Source organism: Panthera leo, chromosome B2, assembly GCF_018350215.1.
Source record: "Panthera leo isolate Ple1 chromosome B2, P.leo_Ple1_pat1.1, whole genome shotgun sequence".
Lineage (NCBI taxonomy): Eukaryota > Metazoa > Chordata > Mammalia > Carnivora > Felidae > Panthera > Panthera leo.
In genome coordinates, this window is record NC_056683.1 from 151,338,127 (window position 1) to 151,365,440 (window position 27,314).

Sequence of the window (27,314 nt, forward strand, 5' to 3'; positions counted from 1 at the left end):
CTTGTACTCCCGCTTTTAGGTAATTTGGCCTTAAAAGTACCTGGGGTATTGTCTGTTGGGGAATTGCCCTCGGCAGACCCCCTGGGGGGAAAAAAAAACCATTAGGGAAGAAAATAAGGTTCCGCAAGAAATCGTGCGACCTTGCGTTTAGCCCTTGCCATTCCCCATGGAGGCTCCTCTACTTGCAGGAAGGATAGCCTCATGCATTTGCCAGCAAAGATGGCCAACGAAGGAGAGACATATGGATCCGAAAGCCCCACTCCGGTAACTAAGGAGTGTATCTATGGACACAGGTCACTCTGACCCCTGGGCCCACTTGGCCCCCAGGAGGCATTCCAGATGATGATTGAACCTAGTCGGTTAAAGTACAGAATGGTTCATTGGTTCCATTGTGTCTCTGAGAATGTATAAGACATGGGTTTCTAAGGCCCTCTTGGCCCCCTTCCTGGCACCTCGGACCCAGGCGAACACTTTTGTTCTTCAAAACCACGAATGATTCAGGGAAACAACTAAGAGGTCGTGTCCCTGTAACTGTTCCACTTGAGGTGTTGAGAGATAAATGACCTTTTGTGAAAACAGCAAAGCAAATACTTCATAAATTATAGATAAACATAGATGCATAATAAAAACAATAAAAGAAATTAATCAATAAGCAAAGGGCAGGAGGGAACGTTATGACAAAACAATCATGTTATTCCTTATGGGGTAATTACATAAAGGAACATTTTCAAAATTAGATAATGTTAGAAAAACATAGATGACGTATGCTACAAGGAAATCACTAGCATATATAATGCCACGTTTACTGCAATAAATCTGCCAGTTCAACACACTGCTGTTGTCTGTGTCCATTTTTATTTTTGTTTTGTTTTATTTTCACTTTTTCGCTAACCCCGTTCATCCTTTGGGAACCCCTGGACCTGCTGGAGCCGGACTCCGGCAGGAAATGAGGGTGACTTTAGGAAGAAAAATTATGTTTCAATAACACACCTTTGTGGATGTTAAATTCTAGTCTGATTGTCTTTGAGTGTTTGTTGTTTGCCTAAGCTAGACAACTTGAAGTAAACTTCAGAGAGATTGTCACAATAGCTCACGTATAGACAGTCTTTGTGTTTGTTGCTCTGTGAGGATAATAACAAGCCCCATGGGCATATAATTTGAACAGCTGGACATTGGGATGGACTCTTCAACAACGGTTAACTCAACTATCACCTTGACCAATTCTATGTGGCCGGGATGACAAAACCATTCTTTTGAAGCTGGAGCTCACCCCATTCCATGGGGCTAACTGTGTACTTGTGGAAATAGTGGGTGGCCTCGCTTTTTCTTATGACTGGATTGGATGATGCACTTGGGGATGCCCTTATCTCCTGGAACAAGTCATCTCCCACTTGACAGCGATTCCTGGCACATCAAGTAAAGATGGCCTTTTGATGGTTTTATCCCTTACCATATTTGTCCCAGGAGCTACCTTTATTGATATAAAATTGCAAGTAGAGGCTTTAGCCAAGCATACAGCAGCCACCTTTAACCAAACCCGACGTGCAGTCACCCACAAATTTGAAATGTGGCTCTCCCAAACCGAATGGCCTTTGGTATCCTGACTGCAGTACAGGAAGGCACCTTAAGGAGAGCTTAAGGAGGCTCTCATTAAAATAGAGTCTTGTGTCTATACTCAAAAAATGTAACTGAAGTCATGAAAGATTTAAACACATTACCACTATAGATGCCCTAGCTCTAGATCCTTTTAGCAGTTGGCTAGATTTAATTCCTTCCAAATGGAAATATACCCTATTAAACATTGCTATATTTCCTGTTCTCTTTCTCTTTTGTTGTTTCACTTTTTGCATCCATCGAGCAGGAGCTCATGCTATTCATACAAACTTGGAGATGTCTTTAGCGTCCCCCTCAGTGGAAATGCCAGAAACAAGATTCTCCCATCCTGTAAAAGGCTTTATTCCAAAATCCCTAGGTGGTCCCCAGTTAGCAGGAAGTAGCTACAGAAGATGGACCTTCACCCTTAATCTCATAGATATGGAATGATGAAATGGACAGTGGGAAACTAAAGCCCCTTCAAGCCCTTCCCACCAACCTACTGGTCTTTGAGCTTTAACGAGAACCCTTAGCCCAAGTGATTGACCTTTCTTAATCTATCCATCATGCATTCTTTCCTAGGAAGAACAGAGCACCTCTGCATGTCACAAAACAGAGACCAGACCCTCTTGGACAACCCTGGGCACTGAGGAACCACACTCCTTGCACAACCTCTGAGCACTGCGATAACATCTGTAGCTGGCACCATCCATTCTGCTTGCAACAAGAAATATTATGGACCACTGCAGTCCTTTTACTGATTAACTGCCCTAAACTCCTTTAAAAATCCCTGGGCCAAGGGACGCCTGGGTGGCTGTTCGTTAAGCATCCAACAGCCCAATCTCAGGGCTCATGATTGGGCTCTCTGCTGTCAGCGCAGAGTCAGCTTGAGATCTTCTGCACCACCCCCCCGCCCCCACGCGAGCGCGATTGCGTGCTCTAAGATGAACATTAAAAAAAAAAAAAAAAAAAAAAAAAAAAAAATTCCCTGGCCAGGCAGAAACCTCTAAGCTGGCTTTGGATAAGAGTCCACCTTCTCCCCAGGTGGCCGGCTTCTTGAACAAAGCTCATATTCCTTTTCAGTCAAAACCATCTCTTGAGTATTGCCTTTTCAAGCCAGGGGCAGCAGAATTTGGGGTTCAGTAACAGTCTCTTTGTGGCAAGTGTGACAAGAGTGCATAAAATGGTAGGAGCAGAAACAAAGTAGAATTGAACCTGTAAACCAGGCTGTTTTTTTTCTTTTCATTCTCCAAGTTTGAAAATAGCTAACATGCGCGGAGAGTTTACCATGTGCCTGGCATTGCTCCTGCATTTCCTTAATCCATCTCACAACTTCCTTAGAGGGTAACTGTTACTATTATTCCATTCTACTAACTGAGGCGCTGAGGTCGGGTAACTTGCCGAAGGTCACACCGCTAGACTTCAAAAAGTCAACATTTGAAAATCATTATCTTGCCTCCCCTCGGCAAGGACCAATCAGAAAACGTTCTGGTCCGGCGGCTCACCCCCTAGAACTCCTGGGGAGCTCAGCCCGCCCCTTCTTTCCCTTAAGCCAAATACCCAGCGGAACTGTTCCGGAAACAGCGGAAGTGACGGAGTGCCCACACTTCCCATGGCCGCCACTCTAGTTGGACAATTGGCTGAAGCCTAGGATGGAAGAACTGGCGGAAGTGACATTATCAACGCGCGCCAGAAGTTTAGTAGGGTCGGGAAGGGTCGCCGTGGCGGGCGCCTGGGCCGCCTGTGGCTTAACTTCGTTTTCGCGGCCCCGCAGTGGTCTCTGCAGGGACTCCAGGTAACAGCCCCTTTAGCTTTTCCTCTTCTCTGAGGATTGGTGCAGAGGCGACCACTGCAGCGAGGCCCTGGGGCGATAGTGAGGGAGACGCTGAGTGGGCACGCAGGCCGCGCGGGGGCCGCTCCTCCCCGCTCGTGCCGACGCCGCTCCGGCCTGTACCGGCCGCCCACCCACCCCGGCCGCCTGTCCCGCCCGGTGCCCTCATCTGCTGTGCTTTAACAACGGCTTTCATCGTGCGAGTTCGGGTGCAGGGCTCCGGGAGTGCCCGGGACACAACAGTCCGGCACATCCAAGACCCGGAGTTCCTGTCCTGCCATCCTTTTCTCCTCGTTGATGTTGGAGGGCAGATTCAACCTGGCCTTTGTCCTCCTTTTTTTGCTATCAGCAGGAATGGCTTTGTTATAAAGTTGTGCTTGAGACTTTAACGTTTTGTCAGAGGCTAGAGATTTCCGGCACGATAGAGCGTAAGCTGTAAATACACAGCGCTTGGTTTACAAGGCCTAGCTGTCTAGGCCCCAGGCCGTGTGCTTTTCTAATTTAAAATTCTAGGTAGGCTTCTGTGTGAAAAATAATATGCTTGAGTGGTTTATGCAGACACTGGGGGGCAATGCAAAATTAACTGATTCTTTTCCCTTATCTGTGATTGCCTTTTAAAAAGATCAGATTTGATGCTTCAATTTCCAAAATATGAACACACTCTGCAAACAACTTTCTTTTCAAAGGATAAGTTAGTATTATAGGATAAGTTATAAGTAATAGCTAACGATAGTAGTAACTAAGTAGGATTAAGTTAGAAGTAATAACTGTGGTTTTAATGGCACAGGTGAGTAAAAATGGTCGGTGCCATCACTGGGAATGAGGGATGACCTGAACAATCGTAACATCGGCCCGGACCTAGTGCTGCAGATTTCTTATGTAGACTCTGAGTTTGCACTAAGGGGTCAGGAGCCACCAGTTTTGGAGAAAGCTCTTGTCATGTTTATGAGTGCTTGAAATCCTGCTCTCATTATTTCTTACCTTAACCATAGCAGTGACTGCCTTAAGGTGAACTTCCAGCCTCTAGTTTTATCTCTTTGAATTCATCCACACTTGCCAAAGTAGACCTACTCATGCTGCACTTCAAAATCTTGTCCCTGCTCTTTTGCCTATGTGATATGTAAAACTGGTAGACAGTGTGACCCCACTTACATTTGCTACCTCCTCTCCAGAGCTTGTTGCTTGCATATTGCATGCTTTTGCAGCCTTTGTCTCCTTGTGCTTGGTCTTTTGCCTGCAGTGCTGATTTGTAAATTCCTGCTTACCTTGCTAGACCCAAGTCCAGTGATCATGCTTTGTGAACACATTCCCCTTCAGGACACTTGGCAGTTGCTATGTCTTATCATCCACAGCATGTGTGCATTTGTTCTTGATGACCTACTGTATGCCAGGCATGGTGCTAAGACATTGGTGAGATTCTGCACTCCAGGAACTTGGCATAGTACACCTCTGTTACAGCACTTAAGTTTTGGAGTAATTATTTGTCTACCCTTCACATGGAACTCTTTGATGCTAATGACTATTTCCTCTTCATATTTGCATCACTTCTATTGTTATTATAGGATAACAATTTAAAAAATATAATTTTATTATATCTGACATTTTCTGAACCAGAGTTTTTTGTCCCCCCCCCCCCCCCCTTTTTCAGTGATGAGTATGTAGGATATATATAGTCTTTGGTCCTTTGTCCTGTCAAAGTGATTGATTCTTTCATTCATTCAACAAATATCTGAGTGCTTACTTTGTACCAGTACATGTTTGAAGCTCGTGTGTGTCTTTGGTATATAATTTGTAACTTTCAGACCAGCAAGTTCTATATGTGCCAATATCTTCTTAGATTTTAATGTTTAAACTGAAATCTACTAATAGCTAACATTTATCTTGGGTTTACTAAGTGATAACTAGATGCTGTTCTTGATATGTTAATGAGCCAGTACTGTTTGACTCTAGTTCTCAAAGCAACTCTAATCAAGGTAAGGAGCCATCTGAACTAAACTCAACAAAAGGTCTTTCAGTAGTCACTTGATTCTTTTTTCTAAAAGAAATAAAAAATGTGTAGCCAGTAAAGAAATGATGTGTTAAGGAAAGCTAGATAGAGGCATAGTTTGTATTTATGTGTTCTAAAGAGGTCAAATTATTGCATGTATAAAAACATGTTTTATTTATTTTTGTGTCTGTACATCTTCTATCACAGTGTTGTATTCAGTTAGATTGGGGCACCTGGATGGCTCAGTCAGTTAAGTGTCCAACTTTGGCTCAGGTCGTGATCTCATGGTTTGTGGGTTTGAGCCCCATGTTTGGCTCTGTGCTGATGGTGCAGAAGCTGCTTGGGATTCTCTCCCTCTGCCATCCCTCACCCCCCGCCCCCCAATAAATAAATAAACTTAAAAAAGAATAAAACAAGGCAAGAAGCAGTATTTTTTCAAAAATAAATGAAGCAGTATTTTTAAAAAAATAAATAACTTAGTAGATCAATAAATATCACATTAAAGTATGTTGGATCCAATTCACTGTTTATTGAAATTAACACCTAAGACATTGTGGAGGATATAAAACTGACTGGAATATTTAAAAACCTCAACTTGGCCCAATAGCACTCTGTACACAGGGTTTAATACATTTTTCTACTCAGGGGCGTCTGGGTGGCTCAGTCGGTTGAGTGTCTGATTTCAGCTCAGGTCGTGATCTCGTCGTTGGTGAGTTTGAGCCTCACATCGGGCTCTGTGCTGACGGAGCCTGGAGCCTGCTTCAGATTCTGTGTCTTCCTCTCTCTCTGCCACCGCCCCCCCCCCCCCCCCCCCCCCCCCCCCGCTCTGTCTCTTTCTCTTTCAAAAATAAACATAAAAAAATAAATGTTTCTACTCTGATTTGACAGTTTCCTTAGGAATGTGTTTTCTCTGAGTGTTTTTTCCCAAAAGTTTTTTTTGTTTCTTTGTTTGTTTGTTTTAGTGTTTATTTATTGGAGAGAGAGACATAGAGTGTGAGCGGGGGAGGTACAGAGAGAGAGACACACACACAGAATCTGAAGCAGGCTCCAGGCTCCAAGGTATCAGCACAGAGCCCAACTCGGGGCTCGAACCCACAAGCCTTGAGATCATGATTTGAGCCAAAGTTGGCCGCTTAACCGACTGAGCCACTCAGGCGCCTCGATTTCCCAAAAGTTTTTAAATATTGATTATGACACCTTATTTTTGAACATTCTAAGTATCAAAAACTAAGTTTTTAATGTTTATTTTTCGAGAGACAAGAGTGTGGGCGGGGGAGGGGCAGAGAGAGAGGGAGTCATAGATTCCGAAGCAGGCTCCAGGCTCTGAGCTGTCAGCACAGAGCCCCATGTGGGGCTTGAATTCCTGAACTGTGAGATCCTGACCTGAGCTGAAGTCGGACTGAGCCACCCAAGCACCGCTGAACATTCTAAGACCATTTAAATTAAACATGTAATAAAACACTTTTTGCTCTAGTGGCAGTTTTGCATGCGGTCACAATAAACATGGGAGGGAATAGGATTTCAGCATTATAAGGTTAAAAAAGTATATTCCAAAATAGCTTCATTGCTTTTTTCTAGTTTTTTGTGTAATTATGAAACTGGTTCATAAAAGACTGTACAGCTTGTATTCTTACATTAAACCTCCAACTTTTTTCAAAGTGGCGTTACCGTTTCTTGGTGTGCACGAGACAACGCAAGCAGTTGAGGAAATTGCTAAGAAGTGTGTACTGGGGATGCTTTAGGAAGAGACTGAATGCCGAGGCGAGTTCCAGTCCAAAGGTGTTTAATTTACCAAGAAGAAAGTGAACATCATGGATCAGAACAACAGCCTGCCACCTTACGCTCAGGGCCTGGCCTCCCCTCAGGTAATACAACTGGAGGGAGGGTGTAGATGGGACAGAGTCTACACTGTTAGAGGCAGTAGAAAAAGAAAGGAAGGGAATTTAACCATCTGTCGTTGAAATTGATTTATCTGATTTTAAGCCTCTTACTTTGTTGAAACATTGTATTAGGCTTTGAGAAGGCTTGATAGTGTTAAATTTGAGGAGTTTATTTGGAAGTTAAAATATGTATTTGTCTGTAAATCTTAATCTTTTGATAAATGTTTATGAAAGTGTTCCATGTGACTGTCGGGCCTTTGATTTTGAAAGTAACTTTTGCCAAGTTATTTTCTGTTTTTAGCATTTCTTTTTTATGTTTAAGGTTCCAAATAACATCTACTTTTAAAAAATTAACGCATGATAAGAACACCCACTTTAGGTGTGTTTTGATAATTGTGTACACCTGTGTGTATACAACTGCTCTGCTGATCGAGAGCTAAAGATAGATAGTTTTGCTTCGCCTAGAATGTCATACAAATGGAATCATACCAGTATGTGCTTTTTTTGTGTATCTCTCTTCGTTGCCCAATATAACATCTGTATATCAGCAGATTCCTTTTTATTGCCGAGTAGTACTCGACTGTATGGATGTACCACATCTTGTGTATCTGCTCTCTAGTTGCTGACATTGTGGGTGTTTTCAGGTTGGGGCTGTTATGGATAAAGTTGCTGTAAACATTTGTGAACAGGCTTTGTGTAAACTGTTTCTGTCTCTCTTGGGTAAATACTTATGAGTGGGATTGCTAGGTCTGTGGTAAGTGTGCGTTTCACTTTATAAGAAACTGCCGAACCATACTCTAGGTCCACCAGCAGCAACGTGAGAGTTCCGCTTGCTCTACATCCTCGCTGACGCTCTGACTTTTAGCCATTCTAGTGGTTGCTTAGTGCTGTTTCTTTGTGATTTTAATTTGCATTGTCCTGATGACTAACAATCTTGAGCATCCTGTCAATGCTTATTGGCCAACTGCGTTATTTTCTTTTGTAGAATGTCCTTCACATCTTTCGCCCATTTTTTTAACTGGCTTATTTGTTTGTCTTTTATTGAATTGTAATTGTTCTTCGTGTATTCTGGATACAGGTCCTTTCTGAGATGTAGGTATTGTAGATATTTTCTCTCAGTCTGTGGTGTGGCTTACTTTTAATTTCTTAATGATATCTTTCAAAGAGTAGAAGGTCTTAATTTTTCTCTGAAGTCCATTTATCAATTTTATTTCAGCGTCAGTGCTTCTGTGTCCTAAGAAATCTTGGTTAACCCAAAGTCTTAAGGATTTTCTCTTTCTGATAAAGTTTTAGCTTTTACATGTGTGCCTGTGATCCATTTTGAGTTCATTTGTATACGTGACATAAAGAAAGGCAGACCTTTCAAAACCTCACTCTTTTTAAAGTCACATAACCTGAATTTTTTCTAGCCAGTATTTTACAGATGTGAGTGATCAACGCAGTATGATCGTACCTATACTATTAGGGCTGCGGTGTATGTTTGACCCTCCTCCTCTCATACTCTTTCTGCCACTATGTTGATGAAACAATTTAACATAAACCTTAGACAGTTTTGGTTTATGCTTTCTGCCAAATAAAGTGGTGGAAGTGGGAGAGGATTGTGGCTCCTTTTTGGATTTTGCACGCATTTGAGCATCTGACGAAAACTATGGATTCCTTGATGCAGAAATACTAGGTATACTTTGAAGAGGTTCACAAAGTCACTGCAAACTCTGCAGGCTCTGTGGGGTCTGTAGAGTTGGTGCTGGGTGAGGGCATTAGACTGGCTCCCAGAAAAACTTGGCTGTCATTGTGGCTTCTCTGCTGGTGAGACCTGTGGTCTTGGGGAAGTCCTTTAGCTTCTCCTGGGGTCAGTTTTCTTGTCCTTAATGTGGGAAGAACATCGAGTTTTTCCTTTCCCAGAGGGCTGTTATGAGATAAATTAATTATATCATAAATTATATATTAATAAATATATTAATTATTAAATTAAATTAATAAATGTGACAGTATCTGGAAGTTAAGCATTCAGAAAAATAAATTGATATTATTCTGATAGATGCATTGGATTTTCTTGATATAAACATTTTGTATATGTGCTGCCGAAGCGAGCACAATATAAACTTTTTGGAGAGCAAATGATCCACGTTTTTGAATAGTATTCTAATAATTATCGTCATTATTGTTGCTAACACTTCAGTATCTTCTGCGTGCCTGTCATCGTGTTGAATGGGTTCAGTGGCATCTCTGGGGTAACTATATAATTTATTAGCCAAACTTGGACAGATACATTGCGAGTGAAATGGGGAACTACCCAGGTAGTATGCCAGGATAATAGTTTAAAAGCATGGGCAGTCGCTCCAATTATGTCCTTTATACTTTCTAGCAGTATTAGAACATCGTTATCCTATTGATGTGCCTGAACGGTTAAGCAACTTCCTTGAGTGTTCACATGTAATAAGTGGCAGGGTTGGATTTCACACCCGGGTATAATTCTAAATACCAGGCTCTTACCTACTGTGCTATGGTGGAGAAGAAAGTGATGTGTGTAAGGACAGCAAATGCCTTTGTATTATGCATCATGACTCCATTTATATTCGGAAAGCATCTGTCTTTGTACATCTCACCTCCTCTTCTACCAGACAAGTGCTGGAAACAATACCAGCTGGCCTGACTTACTGTCCTCCTGACCTTCCACAGGGTGCCATGACTCCTGGAATCCCCATCTTCAGTCCGATGATGCCTTATGGCACAGGACTGACTCCACAGCCTATTCAGAGCACCAACAGTCTGTCCATCTTGGAGGAGCAGCAGAGGCAGCAGCAGCAGCAGCAACAGCAGCAACAGGCGCAGCAGCAGCAGCAGCAGCAGCAGCAGGCACAGCAACAGCAGCAGCAGCAGGCAGTGGCGGCCGTTCAGCAGTCCGCATCCCAGCAGGCGACGCAGGCGGCCTCGGGCCAGACACCACAGCTCTTCCACTCACAGACTCTTACCACTGCACCCTTGCCGGGCACCACTCCCCTGTATCCCTCCCCCATGACCCCCATGACCCCCATTACGCCCGCCACTCCAGCCTCTGAGAGCTCTGGGATCGTGCCGCAGCTGCAGTGAGTACTTTGTGTCTTTCCCTCAACCCAGAAGGGCCCCTTGCGGCGGGTGCTGCTCTTCTTTGTTTCAGATGGATTGAGTTGTTGAGGGGGTGGCACTAGTGGTCATCTCTGTCTCCCACAGGAGAAAGGATGCGAAGTTGCCTCAGTGAGTCAGTCCCCTTAGTAAAAGGCTCTCATAACATCGCCGCATATTGGGTAGATTGGGTAGCTCGCGTTTATGTCCTTGGGCCAAGCTATCAAATTGTTGTAGACATTTCCCTGCAGCTGATTTGCTGAATCAAGCCTTACATGGTCTCTTTCCCTTTGATGTTTTCTTTGGGAAGGGAAGATTAGTTACTTAGTTCACAATGGTCCTTGTTTGTCTTCATTGGTTATTATAAGGGCTGCATATAACTCTTTGGAGAGCTGTGTCCTTTCCACAAGCTGAGAATGTCTGTTCTTGCCCTCAGTGGATTTTTCTGTACAAATGAAACGGGTCCTATATGTATCAGAATTGGATGCAGGGTGGAGGTAGGAAAAAAGTCCTGAAAAATATACACATATTCTCTTGTATCTATCAGTGTGAAGTACATAGCTTTTGCTTTTAGGAAGCATGGCCAAAGTGAAGGGTCATTTACAATAATTACTTCACCAGCCATCGCTGGTCATTTTTGTCACTAAGTAATATTTCATCGTAGATCCTGTTATCCAAATCTTGCCTCAGATTTTGATCTGATGTGATTTTAAAAATCAGATGATTTTTATTTTAATACTTTAGAGAGATAATCCCTTGTTAGTTCACGTTTGTCAGCAACATTCCCTGGTGTCTTGCTTGCTTGTCTGGCTTTTATGGCCATTTAAGTTTTTACCTCTTGTTTAAATCATAAGTTATAACCAGTTGTGATGGGGTGTTTGTTTCATCTTGGCACCTTAACCCTTCTGGTATTCCACAAAGCATCTAGTCAGACACGTTACTGAGTTTCCATATCCATTAAGAACCCTGGTAGGTTGGGAATTCAGTGGCCTCTAAATCCTACAAGCTTATGAAGACTTGGGATAGATAATCAGTGAAAATATATAAGAACACATTTTTAAGGGGCGCTTGGCTGGCTCAGTTGGAAGAGCATGCGACTCTTGATCTTGGGGTTGTGAGTTTGAGTCCCATGTTGGGTGTATAGATTATTTAAATTAGTAAACTTAAAGAAAATCATACATTTTTAAGAAGAATTCTGGGGAGGTGGCAGAGCCAAGAAAATCCCTGGACCAAATGGCTTCGGTGAACTCTACCAGACATTTAAAGAACTAATACCAGTCCTTCTCAAACTTTTCTAAAAAATTGAGGGAACATTTTTTAACTCATTCAGTGAGGCCAGCAGTACGCTGACACCAAAGCCAAAGACACTAAAAAGCCTACAGACCAGTATCCCCATTGATCATTGATACAAAAATCTTCAAAAAAATACTAGGAAACATCATTAAGCAGCATGGTGTAAGATTATTCACCATGACCAAGTGGGATTTATTCTTAGAATGAAAGGGTAGATCAACATACAAAAATCAACCATTGGGGGCGCCTGGGTAGCTCAGTCAGTTAAGCATTCAATTCAATTTTGACTCAGGTCATGATTTCACTGTGAGTTCGAGCCCCTCATTGGGCTCTGTGTTGACAGCATGGACCCTTCTTGGGATCCTCTCTCTTCCTCTCTCTGCTCCTTCCCTGCTCATGCTCGCTCTCTCTCTCCCCCCCCCCCAAAGTAAATAACCTTAAAAAATCAACCACTGTAATATACCATAACAATAAAATGAAAAGAAAACTGATACCTCAATTGATGCAGAAAAAGAATGGACAAAATTCAACACCCTTTCATGGTAAGAACACTCAACAAAATAGGAAAAGATGGAAACTGCCTTAACATAGTAAAAGCCATATTTAAAAAACCATAGCAAACCTAATACTTAACATTGAAAGACTTAATGCTTTTCCTCTATGATCAGGAACAAGGCAGGGACAACCTCTTTCTCCATCTCTTTCTTTTTTTTTTTCTTTTTTCTTTACATTTATTTATTTTTGAGAGAGACAGAGACAGAGCACACATTGGGGAGGGGCAGAGAGAGAAGGAGACAGAATCTGAAGCTCTGAGCTGTCAGCACAGATCCCGATGCGGGGCTCGAACCCACAAACTGTGAGATCATGACCTAAGCTGAAGTCGGATGCTCAACTGGCTGAGCCACCCAGCCACCCCACTCTTTCTCCATTTCTATTCAACATAGTACCAGAGCAAGACAAATAAAGGGTATCTAGAGTAGAAAGGAAGAGATAAAATTATCTGTTGGCAGATGTTATGATCTTATATGTAGAAAATCGTAATGAGTCCACAAAAAAACCTGTTAGCTATAATGAGTGAGTTTATTTAGCAAAGTAGCAGGATACAAAGTTAACACTTGAAAATCAGTTGCATTTCTGTATATAGACAGTGAACAATATGAAAAGGAAATTACAGGTGTCCCTGGGTAGCTCAGTCGTCCTTGGGTAGCTCAGTCGGTTAAGTGCCCGACTTCAGCTCAGATCGTGATCTCATGATTCGTGGGTTCGAACCCAGTGTTGGGCTCTGTGCTGACAGCTTAGAGCCTGGAGCCCACTTTGGATTCTGTGTCTCCCTCTCTCTCTATGCCCTTTCCCTGCTCACACTCTATGTCTCTTAAAAATAAACATTAAAAATTTTTTTTGAAAAGCAAATTACAAAAACAATTCTATTAACAAGATCAAAAAGGATAAAATACACTAAAACCTTGAATTGTGGGTGACTTGTTCTCTGCATGTTTTGCAAGATGAGCAAACATTTCTAATAAATTTTAACTTGACAAATGAGCAGTGTCTTGCAATACGAGTAGCACGTGATGCTGAATGTCACATGATCACAACCTAGCCAATGGTTCTTGAAATTTGCTTTGATATACAAGTGCTTTGGATTACAAGGATGTTTCTGGATTAAATTATGCTCTCAAACCAAGGTTTTGCTGTACTTAGGAATTAACCAAGGATGTGAAAGACGTATGATGAGAACTATAAAACATTGCTGAAAGAACTTTAAAAAAGACATGAAAAGTGGAAGCACATCTCAGGTTCATGGATTAGAAGATTTAATATTGTTAAAATTTTAATATTGCCCAAAATGATCTATAGGTGCAGTGCAATCCCTATCAAAATCCCAATGATATTTTTTGCAGAAGTAGAAAAAATCATGCTAAAATTCAAATGGAATCCTAAGGAACTTTGGCCAAAAACAATCCTGAAAAGGAAGAGCAAACCAGAGGGCTCTCACTTCCTAATTTCAGAACTTACTGCGAAGTTTCAGCAATCAAAACTGTGGTATTGGCATAAACACAGACATATAGACCAATGCAGTAGGATAGAGAGCCCAGAAATAACCCTTGCATATATGGTCAAATGATACTTGTCAAGGGTCCCAAGACTGTTCAATGGAGAAAAGATAGTGTTTTCAACTAATGGTGCTGGGACAACTGGATATCCACATGCAAAAGAATGAAGTTGGACCCTTAGCTAACACCAAATAAAAAACTAACTTAAAATAGATCAAAGACCTAAGTGTAAGACCTAAAACAATAAAACTCAGTGAAGAAAACATAGGACAAAAGCTTTGTGACATTGGACTTCACAATGTTTTCTCAGATGTGACACAAAGGCATGGGTAACAACAGAAAAAACATAAAGTAGACTACATGACAATTTTAAAACTTGTAAAAATTTTTTTTAAAAAGAAAACTTGTATACCAAAAGACACTGTTCACAGAGTAAAAATGCAACCAACAGGAAGGGAGAAAATGCATCCCATAAAGGATTATTATCTGGAGACTTAGAGAACTACTAAAACTCAACAATGAAAACCAAAGAGCCTGATTCCAAAAATGGGCAAAGGACTTGAACAGACATTTTGCCAAAGAAAATACACAAATAGCCAATAAGCACACGAAAGGATGCTCAATGTCACTAAACATTCTGTAAATGCAAGTCAAAACTACAATGAGACCACCTCATACCCATTAGGATGGCTATTATCAAAAATAGTATAACAAGTGTTGGGGATATGGAGAAATTTGAACCCTTATGCACTGTTGCTTAAGAAGAAGAAAATACATGTAGCAAATATGTGACTAAATTTGTGGTAGATGTACCACAACTTGATTATTTCTTAAGTAGAGAAATGCTAAAGGCAGGTGTGTATATAAAATTAATTGGAAGGAAATAGGTGAGGTAGAAATGAAAACATTCATTGGGTTGATCTTTTTTTTTTTTTTTTCTAATGCTCATTTGTTTATTGAGTGAGAGAGAATCCCAAACAGGCTCCATGCTGCACTCGATCTCATGTACCGTGAGACCATGACCTGAGCCAAAATCAAGAGTCAGACACTCAACTGACTGAACCATGCAAGCACCCCTTGGGTTGATTATTCCAATTGGCCTTACAATTGTCTATTAAAGAACACAGCTTGGGGCACCTGTGTGGCTCAGTCGGTCTGGCGTCCGACTTCAGCTCAGGTCATGATCTCATAGTTTGTGAGTTTGAGCCCCATGTTGGGCTCTGTGCTGACAGCTCAGAGCCTGGAACCTGCTTCAGATTCTGTGTCTCTCTCTCTCTCTGCCCCTCCCCTGCTCATGCTCTGTTTCTGTCTCAAAAGTAAATAAACATTAAAAAAAAGTTAAAAGAGAAAAAAACACAGCTATCCTCTTATCCAACCCAGTTGTGAGCCATCAAGTTTTTAAACTGTTGCATTTTGACAGGACAGGAACCAAAAGCAGCAATGAGCTGGAAACAGCTGGAGATGTATTTGCAATCTGGAATCGGCATTCATACGACAGTGATGTCCCATGCCCGTGCATGATGGTTTATGGGCAATTAGTGTCATTCAAAGGGCAAATAAGAGCTTCATTCAGAAGGCTAAGGCATGGCTCTACAGATAGATGGACTCAAAGCCTGGCTACCACTTAGGAGCCGTGTTTATCTGGAGCAAGGATCCCATTTTATCTGGAGCAACCATGCCATTTAAGCCTCAGCTTCTGCATCTGAAAATGTGAATATTAATAGTTATTACTTCATAGTGCATTGTAAGTATTAAGTGGGGCAACCCATGTAAAATGCTCACCATGGTGTGTGGTAAACATAATAAATGTCAACAATGTAAATTTTTTTAAATTTTAATTTTTATTTATTTTTATTTAAAAAACTTTTTAATGTTTATTTATTTTTGAGAGAGAGAGGGAGGGAGAGAGAGGGAGAAAGAGAGACAGAGCATGAGCGGGGGAGGAGCAGAGAGAGAGGGAGACACAGAATCCGAAACAGGCTCCAGGCTCTGAGCTGTCAGCACAGAGCCCGACGCGGGGCTCAAACTCACGAACTGTGAGATCATGACCTGAGCCTAAGCCGGAGGCTCAACTGACTGAGCCACCCAAGTGCCCCAATGTAAAATTTTTTTGATTAAAATTTAAACTGACCTAATTACATTGTTCTAGTAAAAGAATCAGATTTCTAGATAATTATCTAACACTTCATCCTGTAAAAGTTAAATGATCATGCTTTCTTTTCAAATTTCTTGCAGAAATATTGTATCTACGGTGAATCTTGGCTGTAAGCTTGACCTAAAGACCATTGCACTTCGTGCCCGAAATGCTGAATATAATCCCAAGGTCAGAGCAATTACAATGTATTTCAAACTATAATAATACAGGAATTTGTTGTTAAAGGTCCCTAGACCAAAACGTGTTATGCTTAAGTTTGTTGATACCAACAAAATGAGGAATTAAAGAAAATTGTGTATTGTTTTTTATTGAGAGACCCTAGAATCACAGCAGTCTACAAGATAAAGTACTAAATTTATTTACCCATTGTGATGGGGATCCTGTGACATTAAAAAACAAAATATGTGGTATGATTTCATTTATGTTTTGAAAACCATATGGAATGGAATGATACGCTGTCTGGAATTTACTTGAAAATAAAACAATTAGAGAATTGGGGAAGGGCACATGGGTGAAACAAGATAGGCCAGAAGTTAATAATTGTCAGGGTTGGGTAATAAGTATAGGGAGTTTATTATATTTTTCTATGTATAACTTTTAAACTTTATAATAAAAATATTATGGGGTAAAAATACCTATGATACTTTTTACGTTAACATAAGCAGCCTGAGTACATGGTAAGGCTTTTGTCTCTGCATTGGTAGATAAGTTGTTTTTTAAAAAAATAGTAAATATTTGCATTCACAAACGGATGGACATTCTTCAAGGACTAGACAGACCAGGCCTCTGAGTGGAGATGATCGGATTGAAGAAGAGCTCTTGGGTAGGGCCCTGTAGAAGACAGTTCCCCTAAAGTGGGAGAATCTGTTAGCGTGCTGTTTACTTTCATACATGGGGAACCACTATTAAACTGGTTTCGTTTAACAAAGGAAAAATAAGATTTTATATAAGAAAAAAAGAGAAGGCAGAAGGACATACTTGAGAATCTGAGTATTCTATTTGACAGGCTATCTGTGTCAGTGTCTGTTTGTGCCTCTCCGTTTTTCCAGATTACCGCCATATCCTTTACTGATGTCCCTTGTTCCCCCTTTGGTGAAACTCCCAGTCTAGGTTGCCCATGCGGGTTTGACTCCTTTTCTTATGTGGTGTCATTATTTGAATGTCCTCTTGAAATAGTGTCCAAGTGGCAGCATGTAAGCTTACCTGGATGTTAGACAGTGGAGAAATATCATAAGAAATGAGTGAAATTCACTTCATACATCCAGTATTTTTTAGTTTGCTTACACCTAACCAGAAGGATTAACTTCCCAAGAATCAGCTTGGTCAATTTTAGGAACGGAAAGTCTTTTTTCTCAACTTATTGATTGTTCTGTTCTGTGCCTCCCTGCGCCCCCCAAGTATTTATCCCATTTGTTAACAATTGTGCCAAAACTACTTGGCCGGCCAATAAATAGAGGACACGTTTATTATCTGGCTCTGTTTTAGCCAGTGAAGTTATGATAAAGCATTTGTTAGGTGAGTGGTTTCATTTGTTGTTTGAGCCACAATCCAGAAACTTCTGTTTTAGTTTGGGAACTCCTGGTCAGGGTAGAGATCTCATACACTGGGTGAAATCATGTTCTTGTACCACATTTTGTCAACAGCACAAAATGATTAAACACAAGGGGAAGAAGTGAGAAAGAACAGGCAGTATATATACCAAGTGTGTTGTCCTATCCTTGATTCCAAGCTCTTGGGAGGAAGCTGTATTTTCAGGAGTCACCACTTTCTGGAGGAGGTCTTCTAGCAGATTCGGGGTCAATCTTCAGGCAGAACCCATGCCCAGTTGGATTCTGAGTACATGCAAACTGGGGAAGTTATCCATGTGTCTAATCCTGGTGCTTGAGAATGGTATTTCAGTTAGAGTCTCAAATGCTTTCTTCTACGCAGTTTGAAGCTGACTTTCACTGAAAATCGCTTTCGTGTTTCTGTCAGCTGCCTGTACATCACCTAGAGATGTGTGTGGTGATGTTTTCTTTAGAAATGTGGCTTACCCATAATGGGGCATGCGACTGTGTATACGACTGACATTGGTTTGACCAGGACAGGTTTCCTATGCTATCCAAAAGTTTGCATTAAGTCACTTTGCTTTCATTAAAGACCTACATTAGTGCCTGTTTTTGCCAACGGAAAGAAATCTGAAGAGAATTTCTGCTTTTACAAAATGGTGATTGTTCCTCACTTTACTCCATTTGGGTTTATGAAAGGTTTCACAGGAACACTCTACTTTTCAGTAGCAGGGGAAACCTGTTTTTGACAAGACCAGGATATATCAAGGTTGGGACAGTTAGTAGGAGCCAGGCCAGTTTTCATGCATCTTTCAGGAACAGTGTCATAGGGTGAGAATTTGCAGGGATTTTGGGGTGTAACACCCTGTCATTAGGGCTAGGATTGTAGGCCAAGAAAAATAAAACTCTTTTTGGAAACTTGGACTGTTTTAGCACTTGCCTTTTAACAAAGGAAAACTTCAGTCAACAGGAGAACTATGTACATACTATTAAACGGTGTATCTAAACTTTGGGCACTTAATCAAATCTAAGAGGGAGTTCAGAGCCTTGCCCTCTATTATGTGAGAATTGAAGATATGGCATTTCTCAGCAGCCTTTTGAACTTCTCAAGTTGAATATCCCCAATATTTTTGTAAAATTTGAATCAATGTACGTATGTCTTTTTTTTTTTTTTTTTTTTTAGTGTGGCTTTTTGTGTGTGTGCATATGCATAAGTATTAAAACTTGAGGATGACTTTGACACCCAGCTATTTTGAGACATTTAAGTAAAACAGAGAAAGACAATGACCAAGTTTCTGCCTCCCTCCTCAACCAGAAAAACTATATATATCATTGTGTCGTCATTGGCAGCTAACCCTAGTAAGAACTGCATGAGTTAGAGAAGCCATTTCCCTTAGAGTAGGCTATAATCTTACAATTGATATTTCCTTCAGAAGTCTGATTTCTCTAATAAGTCATTAATTTATTTTTAATGTTTTAATTGGAGATAACCAAAGAAAATAGACAACTCTTATTGTCCTAATAACATAAACCCAAATCTTATTGAATGTTAATATTTACTCATGAACCTCTAGTAAGATAACTGTGAGCTTTTGTAACAGAATATATCTTATAACAACATTTAAAAGTTACACTGTATCAATGTAAAAATATCAATGTAAAATATACCTTGATTATTTTAAATATATGAGTCGTTATTGAATGACTTATTCTAGGATGTATCATCAGAACAAAACAGAATGAAGTAGGTTTAGATTTATTTTCATAGTTTACTAAATTACGTTTTTTTAAGGAAAGGGAAGTAAAGTGGTTGGGTTTAGGTTGGAGTAGTATTTAAGAGTTACATAGAAAGCAGACAAAATAATTTTGTAGAAGTGTAGGGGTATGTTTGTCAGCTGAACCAGGTAAGTTGGATAAATATATGTTAGCTGTACATTGAGAAAAAAGTTAAGTGATGGTCTTGGAGAGAGTTTCTAAATCTCTGTCTTTTATATACAAGTGAGAAAGATGTAGCCTAGGTAGAAATGTCCAAAATAAAAGTTGCTGTAATAACTGTCTAAGAAAGAAAATGACTCCTTTAGTTATTGAGACTTTTTGGTCTGCTTGGTTGAGCTAATTAAAATTTGGAGGACATCAAATATGGCTAATTATTTTAGAACCCTTTCTTTTTACAGTAAGAATAAATCTTTATGGTTGCCCAGTAGCCATTGGGGAAACCACAAAGATACTTCAATGTAAAAACAGTTCTTTTTTTTTTAATTTTATTTTATTTAGAGTGAGAATTTAAGAAAGAAAACGGAAAAGCCAGAACTGTTGAACTTCTTTCATCATTTAAAGCATTTTACCTTTGACTTTGAAATGTAATATATCAGCATATTAAGTTAGACAGTACATATCTAATGTTGAATTTTTGAAGGTTAACACACAAACCTGAATTTGTAAGGTTGAATTTGTGATAAACTGTAACAATTTCCTTAATAAGAAGATAAAGTGTATATTTATTATCTGTTGTGTCTCCTATAGTCTCAACCATTTCTATTAGTTATCTTCAGCCAGAGCAATTCAATGTTGTGTCCTACGGACATAAGAAAACTAGCAGGTAGATAACCAAGAAATGTCTTGCTGTCTGTTCATCGGTACACATCTTATGTCCCTTTTTTAATCGTTTAAAGTGGTAAAATAAACATGTATATCTCCATTTGTCCTTCCACCAAGTAATAGAATGGCTCTTATATGGCATATAAAAATGAAAGTAAAGGCTAAATGAAAACTGTTTATTGGCCAGGTTTTTATCTTTATCTTAAGAAATAATGTAAATATTAGACATTTTTGAAGTATTTTTCTAAAATCCCAAGGTAGCTAAGATCTGGAAGTAACCATTTATGCACTGTGGTAAGCCAGTATACAGGCTGTATGTAGCATTATAATAATTAATCTTTTATCTATTATTTTATTTACTTTGAATACATAATTCTACAATGTTATATAGTCTCTAATGAAATGATATTATTTGATCAATAAAATCAATAGAGGGAATTTAGGAAATGCAAGGTTAGGCTTTTCTGGGACTTGTACAAACTAGAATGTAGTGCTTGTATTTTTGCATGGTGGTAAAATCTGCAGGAAGACAGAGCAGTTTTAAAACTAAAATTGCAAAAGGAATCTAATTTGTTAAAGAGCTATCCTGATTAGAAATACATGAATATTTCTTATGTAATCATCAGATATTAAAATTTTAGAGTTATTTGCAAGTAATTTTTTGCTTTTTATCATGTAAACTAGTAATGGAGGCTATTCATTCAACCCACAGCTGAAATATGTTCCCCTCGAGTTACGATGTTAGCAGTAAAAACATTGTTAAAAAGTCGAAATTAAAAATAAAAAGTTTGATTTTTTTCTTAATTTGCAATTTTATGTGTTGATACTTTAATACTGTTTCTAAAAGCTAGTTGGAAACAGAAGGTCACTCCACTACATATTGATATGTTTGTAATTTGATTTACTCCCTCTGGAGGTAGAAAAGGTTTATCAATCGATTTGCCAAAAAAAATCAGTAAGTTAACAGTTCTAGAAGCTGGCAAATATAAGGTAGAAACAGAGGCACTGATATTTATTAAGGACGTAATTAAAGTAAAATTTTTTGCAAATATTAGTTGTTGTTGCAATGGTGTGGAAAAATACACAGATCTTGGTTCAACGTACTCAGTAGTCACTGTATTCTGCCCCCTGTGCAAAGAAAAGCATGCGTGCTGCCCGGTGATGTAAGAGACCCATGTATAGGAACATGTGCCAGGGATTTTGAGAACTCTCCATTTTACCAGTCGTGACGTTCATTGTCTTACTCTCCTAAAGGAAGTCAGTCTGGTGTGACCTCATTAACAATTGTCTCTGACCATTTTAGCGGTTTGCTGCTGTTATCATGAGAATAAGAGAGCCCCGAACCACTGCACTAATATTCAGTTCTGGGAAAATGGTGTGCACAGGAGCCAAGAGGTAGGTTTAAGGAGTTTATGCTCCTGGTTGTATGTTACCATGGTTACTCAGTTGCATTTTATGTGTCTTTGATAAAATGTAACATCCAAGCTGTTACTAAGAATCCCTTTATGTAACAAATTTTATGTATAACACAAATTCATCCCCAAGTGAAAACAAATTGGTCATGAATCACAAAATTTCCGAGCAGATGGTGTGAGAGTGTATAGATCTGCTTGGTACTGGCAGTGGGACAGACCACGTGTGTTGGTCATAGATGCCTGCTGCTCCTTGTTGTAAATAGGCTTCATCATGAGAGTTAGGGTTTATTCAGGTCTTAAGATGTCTACCCCTTTCATAAATGCTATTGCTTATATTCTGCGTCTGTTTGAAGTGATCCTGTCTGTGAAGGTTAGTGCTTTGGGGCCTTGGCTGTAAACCTTGTCTTACAGAGTCCACGTAATTGGTAGAAGGCGAAGGTTGGAGGAAGATTAGTGGCATCAGCTTCATAGAGCTTGAATAAGTGAAGTAAATTAAGCTCTTAAAATAAAAATTAATATGATTTGGAGTTGTCTACACACCAAGAGGGCTGCAGATGTTTTTGCTTCTTCTGAACTTTGAAGTTGTCTTTTTTTTTTTTTAATGTTTGTTTAGTTTTGAGAGAGAGAAACAGTGCAAGTGGGGGAGGGGCAGAGAGCTAGGGAGACACAGAATCGGAAGCAGGTTCCAGGCTCCAAGCTGTCAGCACAGAGCCGGAAGTGGGGCTCGGACTTGTGAAACAGCGAGATCATGACCTGAGCTGAAGTCGGACGCTTAACCCACTGAGCCACCCACACGCCCCTGAAGTTGTCTTTAATGAGGGGAAGGCCATTGGTGTGGACACAGTGGTTCCTGATCTCCTGTGTTGCCTTTTTCAGAAGGCAAGGTGTGGGTCTCTCCCTGGCTTCCACATAAGTCTTCATTTTGGAGTCTTGCTTGTTTTTTCCTGGATGGGTCATCAAAAGCTTCTGGCTTATCAATAGATGCTGGGTGTTTTTTTCTTTCCCAGACATGCTATCCATTCACTGTTTAGCTGTCTTTATCCATTTGCTACACACTGAATAGTGGGTATCTAGTTGCATGATTATTTTATCAAGATAGGAATCCACAAATAAATTTATTTTCCTCAAGAAAAAAAAAGCATTGCAAGTATGTATGTTTAATTTTTGTTACCCTAACCCTTGCACTTGGGAGTCTTTTGCTTATGATAGTATTATTGCTTTTATTTTGCTTTTCTTACATAGGCCATACATTACTAAGCCATAGTTTTATCCAACAGATGAGTTATAGGAATGGATAAAGAGAGATTTAATATAAAAGAAGATACAATTAGAGTATGCATTATCTAAGTATAAATCTCATTAATATTTTCCTATTAAAATGAAATTGTTAATTTTCACCTTAGGAATTTGTAGGCTAAAATACAGTAATCGTAATGATCATGGTGATGATGAGATGTTCCACATCTGTAAAATCTGGGCATATCAGTAGTCTGATGAATTGAATTTTGAATTCAGTAATTTTGAATTTCAAATAAAATTTTATTTTAGCTGGCTTTGACTATGACTATCTCACTTTTTCTTCTCCCTAGTGAAGAGCAGTCCCGACTAGCAGCAAGAAAATATGCCAGAGTTGTACAGAAATTAGGTTTTCCAGCAAAGTTCTTGGACTTCAAGATTCAGAATATGGTGGGGAGCTGTGATGTGAAATTCCCTATAAGGTTAGAAGGCCTCGTGCTGACCCACCAACAATTTAGTAGGTGAGTCTGAAATGTATTGTGATTGCCTTTGGCAACAATTCACTTGTATAATCTGTGTAAACATTATTCATGATAAAACATACGCAGAACAGTCAGTATGTAAGAACAAGGGATGTACTGATAGATGTATTGAATGTTGAAGTTTCTTCTTTCTGTCTTGGAAAATACATTTTTCTCACCATTCTCCTACCTCCCATTTCACTTATTGACATCCACAACTCCCCTTGACTGGGATGAAATTGGCTCCCTGTTATTTTATTGCTCAATAAATGCATTTTAAATGCATGAATTAAATCCACAGCCTGTTATGTCAACTTTTGTCCCCAGTTGTTTGAATTTCTCTAGTGAACATTATACGAGTTGTACCAGTAAAGTATAAACTTGAGTGAAATGATTATTATTTCCTCTTACTTTCCCTGCCACCTACAAGGCCACTGCCCACTTCTCCAGCCTCTCTGCTCCCAGCACCGCTTAGACTTGCCCTGCCCTTCTTGGACCAGGGCTCTTGGCCCAAGTTTTATACTTGGCACCTTCTTGTTATACTTTTCACCTAGGAAACTCCCACTGGCACTTCAGATATCCACCCAAGTGTCTCTTCCTCAGAGAAGCCTGTCCTGCATTTCCCAGTAGGTTAACCACACACATCGTTACTGTTTTCAGTCTGTCTGAACTGGGAGCATGAGGCTGCTACGACAACAGAAAATCCAGACTCATTAGAAATAGAGTTCGTTGGTCTTCAAGTGCCCATGACGGGTCGCCCTCACTGGCCTTAAGTTCTCTTTCCTGTGGGTTGGCCTCGCAGTGAATTTGCCGTTTAGTCAGTATTTTCCCTGCGCAGGTCCTCATTTTACCTGAAGCATGGACAGCTTTTAATTTCTAAACTGTTTTTGTCATTTTCCTCCTAGTTACGAGCCAGAGTTATTTCCTGGTTTAATCTACAGAATGATCAAACCCAGAATTGTTCTTCTTATTTTTGTTTCTGGAAAAGTTGTTTTAACAGGTAAGTTGTAACAGAAAGTAGTATCCAGAGGTTTGCAAGAGTTTCAAGAACAGCATTTTCTCAGTGCTGAGAAGTAATTTCAGTTGGCTGGCGAGTGGTGAAGACACCTTTGCCCCTTTCTTCTCCTCACCCTAACACTCTGATGGGAAACATACCCACCAGGGGGGTGAGAGCAGGGAAGATGGCCATTACATTGCTTAAGAGATGGCATTTTAAGCTGGAAATCCTCCTGTAAAGCTTTGAGATTCATCTGTGTCGTTTGGAGACAACAGAGGGAAGTTTAGAAGAGCTTGCTTAAAGGCAGCAAGTGGGAGAATAAGATTTGGTCATTCCTTCTGCACTGCTTGGGTCACGAGCTGCTCAGGTCACGAGCTGGTGCAGGGAATAACACTGGTCACATGTGGTGGACTGCAGGGCAGGAGGCTGGAGTCATCTAGGGCACTGTTTTGTGGCTTAAAAAGCCATTTTAAGAAAATAGTACTTTAAAAACAAAAACAGGGTTGTATCAAGGGATTCCCTCATTAGTGTTCTGTCAGTCTAACTGGGAATGGAGAGAATTGTCCGTGTGGTTTGAAAGTAATTTTACCTTTTAAGAACAGCTATTTCAGACTCCTCTCTTTGACTTGTCTTCATAGGTGCTAAAGTCAGAGCAGAAATTTACGAAGCATTTGAAAATATCTACCCTATTCTAAAGGGTTTCAGGAAGACGACATAATGGCTGTTAATGTACTCCTGCCTCTGCACCCACTTGTTCTTTTTTTTAAAAACAAATCAGTTTTGGTACATTTAAATGGTGGTGTTGTGGAGGGTCCCAGTTTGGTGAGAAGATGGGCGTTCTGTGGGTTGCAGCAGCAGGTGAAGCTCTCCGGCGTGCACTCCCCGTGGCGATGCTGGGAAGTGGTCTTCTGCGCAGAGAACACTGCAGCATTATGTAAGTTGCTCGTACTGTGCTGCTGTTTGAGTTGTGCTGCCTGTTTATTTATATTTAGATTTTAAACACATACTGCTGTTGACAAGTTGGTTTGAGGTACAGAACTTCAAATGTTAAAGCCACCTCTGCAGTTGATTGGACTTTTTCTTTTAATTTCTTCCCCATAAACCAGTTTTTATATTTCTACCAGAAAAGTAAAAATCTTTTTTAAAAGCGTTGTTTTTCTAATTCGTGACTCCTAGGGGTTATTTTTGTGCCAGACACATTCCGCCTTTTCAGTATTGCAGGACAGAATAGATGTATTAAGGAAAACAAATGGCTGTACATATATTTCTTCCTTTGGAGTACTCTGTACAATAAATGCTGTTTATAAAAGTGTTAGATTGATGTTATAAATGATACCTTGTAAGATTCATGTGACCATACTGGTAAAGTTTGTATTTTAGATATAATTGCCTGAAACCATTTCAGTGTGTGCTTGCTTGCTTGTTGTTTGTTTCAGTCAACATTTCATTGTATGTTGCAGTTTTAATGGAAGAACTACCTGAAAATTTAAGGTTGGTCACGAAACATGTATTTATGATGTCCCATAAATTGGGCACTTCCTGTTTCCCAGATACATTGCCTGTAATTCTCACAAAACCTGTAACTAGGTTTTGTTCCTCTTTCTTAGGTGAGGAAACTCTGGCCTCAGCTGAGGGATGAGGCATTTGTCCCAGGTTACATAGCCAGTGAGTGGCAAAATCAGGCTCCAGGGCAAAGTCCTTCAGTATTAAAGCTGGGGTATGTGTACAGCCTAGTGAGGTGTTTTTTCTCATGAACATTAGCTGGAAATTTGTAAGTTCTTGGGTGTTCTTGCTGGAGTTAATTGCAAAAGTATATTTTCAAACAGTTCAGAGGCATATAATCAGAAAGGAAAAAGTTCTTCTGCTTACTGCTCCGGGGTATCTCCCAGGCCCCATTCTGTACAGGTCCTTTCCTTTTGGGGTGCTTTTGATCCCATATTTGGAAAATACTAAAGCATATGTTCAGTTTTATATAGCTTTGCCTTTTTTTCCCCATCAGTAGGTCATAAACACATTTCCATGATAGGGAGTCCAATGGCATCACAAATGTATGACATCTCTTAGGTACCATTATGTATTTACCTGTTTCCTTAATTATGGCCATTGATATCAGTAATGTTAAGGATCATTTGGAAAGATATCTATCCAAGAAAGAAATCTCTCTCCACGTGTAGATCTTCTCTTAGATTCTTCAGTAAAGTTTTGTAATTTTTTCATATAGGGCTTCTACATTTCATAAAAATTAATTCCTAAGTATTCTCTGGTTCCTATTAATGAAATTTTTCATTACATTTTAGTTCTTGTTGACATATCTTCTTCCTAATCACTCTTCTGAATTCTGAAACTTCTACCTGTGAAACACCACACACACAGATAGCCTAACAAATATGTCCAGCACAGTGTACTCCTCAGTAGACACCCCTGCAGCCACCACCTGGAACCTTGCCTGTGTCCCTGAAACCCCTCCTGCTCCTGCCCAGCCACAGCACCACCCACCAATAGATGTTATCTTGAATTTTGTAGTCATCACCTAAATTACTAATATAGGGCAGTCTTCCATTAAAAAAAATTCCGTGTTTTTATGCACGTATTCCTTATATTCCTCTTCCATCTCTTTTCCTTAAAATTTACAGACCATTTAGCTGGTAGTTTCTTTCAGTATATGTTTTGCTATTTTCAAATTCATGGTGTTATTCAGCCTGTTCTTCTGTTCTCTGTATTTCCTGCAAATGAGTAGCTGCATCCAGACAGAGGCTTGATACCTTTGTAAAGACTACAGAAGTGCCATGTTCTTTTGTGAGGAGTCAAGTCTCTGGTGTTCTCTCTTCTCTCTCTCTCTCTTTTAACATTTGTTTATTTTTGAGAGACAGAGCATGAGCAGGGGAGGGGCAGAAAGAGAGGGAGACACAGAATTGGTAGCAGGCTCCAGGCTCCGAGCTGTCAGCCCAGAGCCCAACACGAACTCGAACCCATGAGCCGGGATATCATGACCTGAGCCAAAGTCAGACACTTCACCGACTGAGCCACCCATGTGCTCCATTTCACTGTATTTTATACACAAATCTTTTTTAAATATAGGTACACATATAACATGGGCTAACAAGC

General features: G+C 40.0%; 1 protein-coding gene across 2 annotated transcripts; it reads left to right on the forward strand.

Annotated features, from left to right (window-relative positions):
- Positions 1–3,274: 3,274 nt before the first annotated feature.
- Positions 3,275–25,608, forward strand: LOC122220623 (TATA-box binding protein). Of its 2 annotated transcripts, none has more exons than XM_042940350.1 (8): positions 3,275–3,388; positions 7,071–7,276; positions 9,971–10,377; positions 15,976–16,063; positions 21,344–21,435; positions 23,045–23,212; positions 24,118–24,212; positions 24,848–25,608. In XM_042940350.1, the coding sequence occupies exons 2-8, from the start codon at positions 7,223–7,225 to the stop codon at positions 24,925–24,927; spliced, it is 984 nt and encodes a 327-aa protein (XP_042796284.1). In that variant the 5' UTR covers positions 3,275–3,388; positions 7,071–7,222; the 3' UTR covers positions 24,928–25,608. The 2 variants fall into 2 exon arrangements, with proteins under 2 accessions (XP_042796284.1, XP_042796282.1); XM_042940348.1 differs by lacking the exon at positions 3,275–3,388 and adding an exon at positions 3,524–3,937.
- Positions 25,609–27,314: the final 1,706 nt, after the last annotated feature.

Coding starts and splice junctions, on each gene's coding strand:
- LOC122220623 (XM_042940350.1), top strand. CDS start 7,223: ATGGATCAGAACAACAGCCTGCCACCTTACGCTCAGGGCCTGGCCTCC. Junction 16,064..21,343: donor ATGCTGAATATAATCCCAAG/GTCAGAGCAATT, acceptor TGACCATTTTAG/CGGTTTGCTGCTGTTATCAT. Junction 21,436..23,044: donor GTGTGCACAGGAGCCAAGAG/GTAGGTTTAAGG, acceptor TCTTCTCCCTAG/TGAAGAGCAGTCCCGACTAG.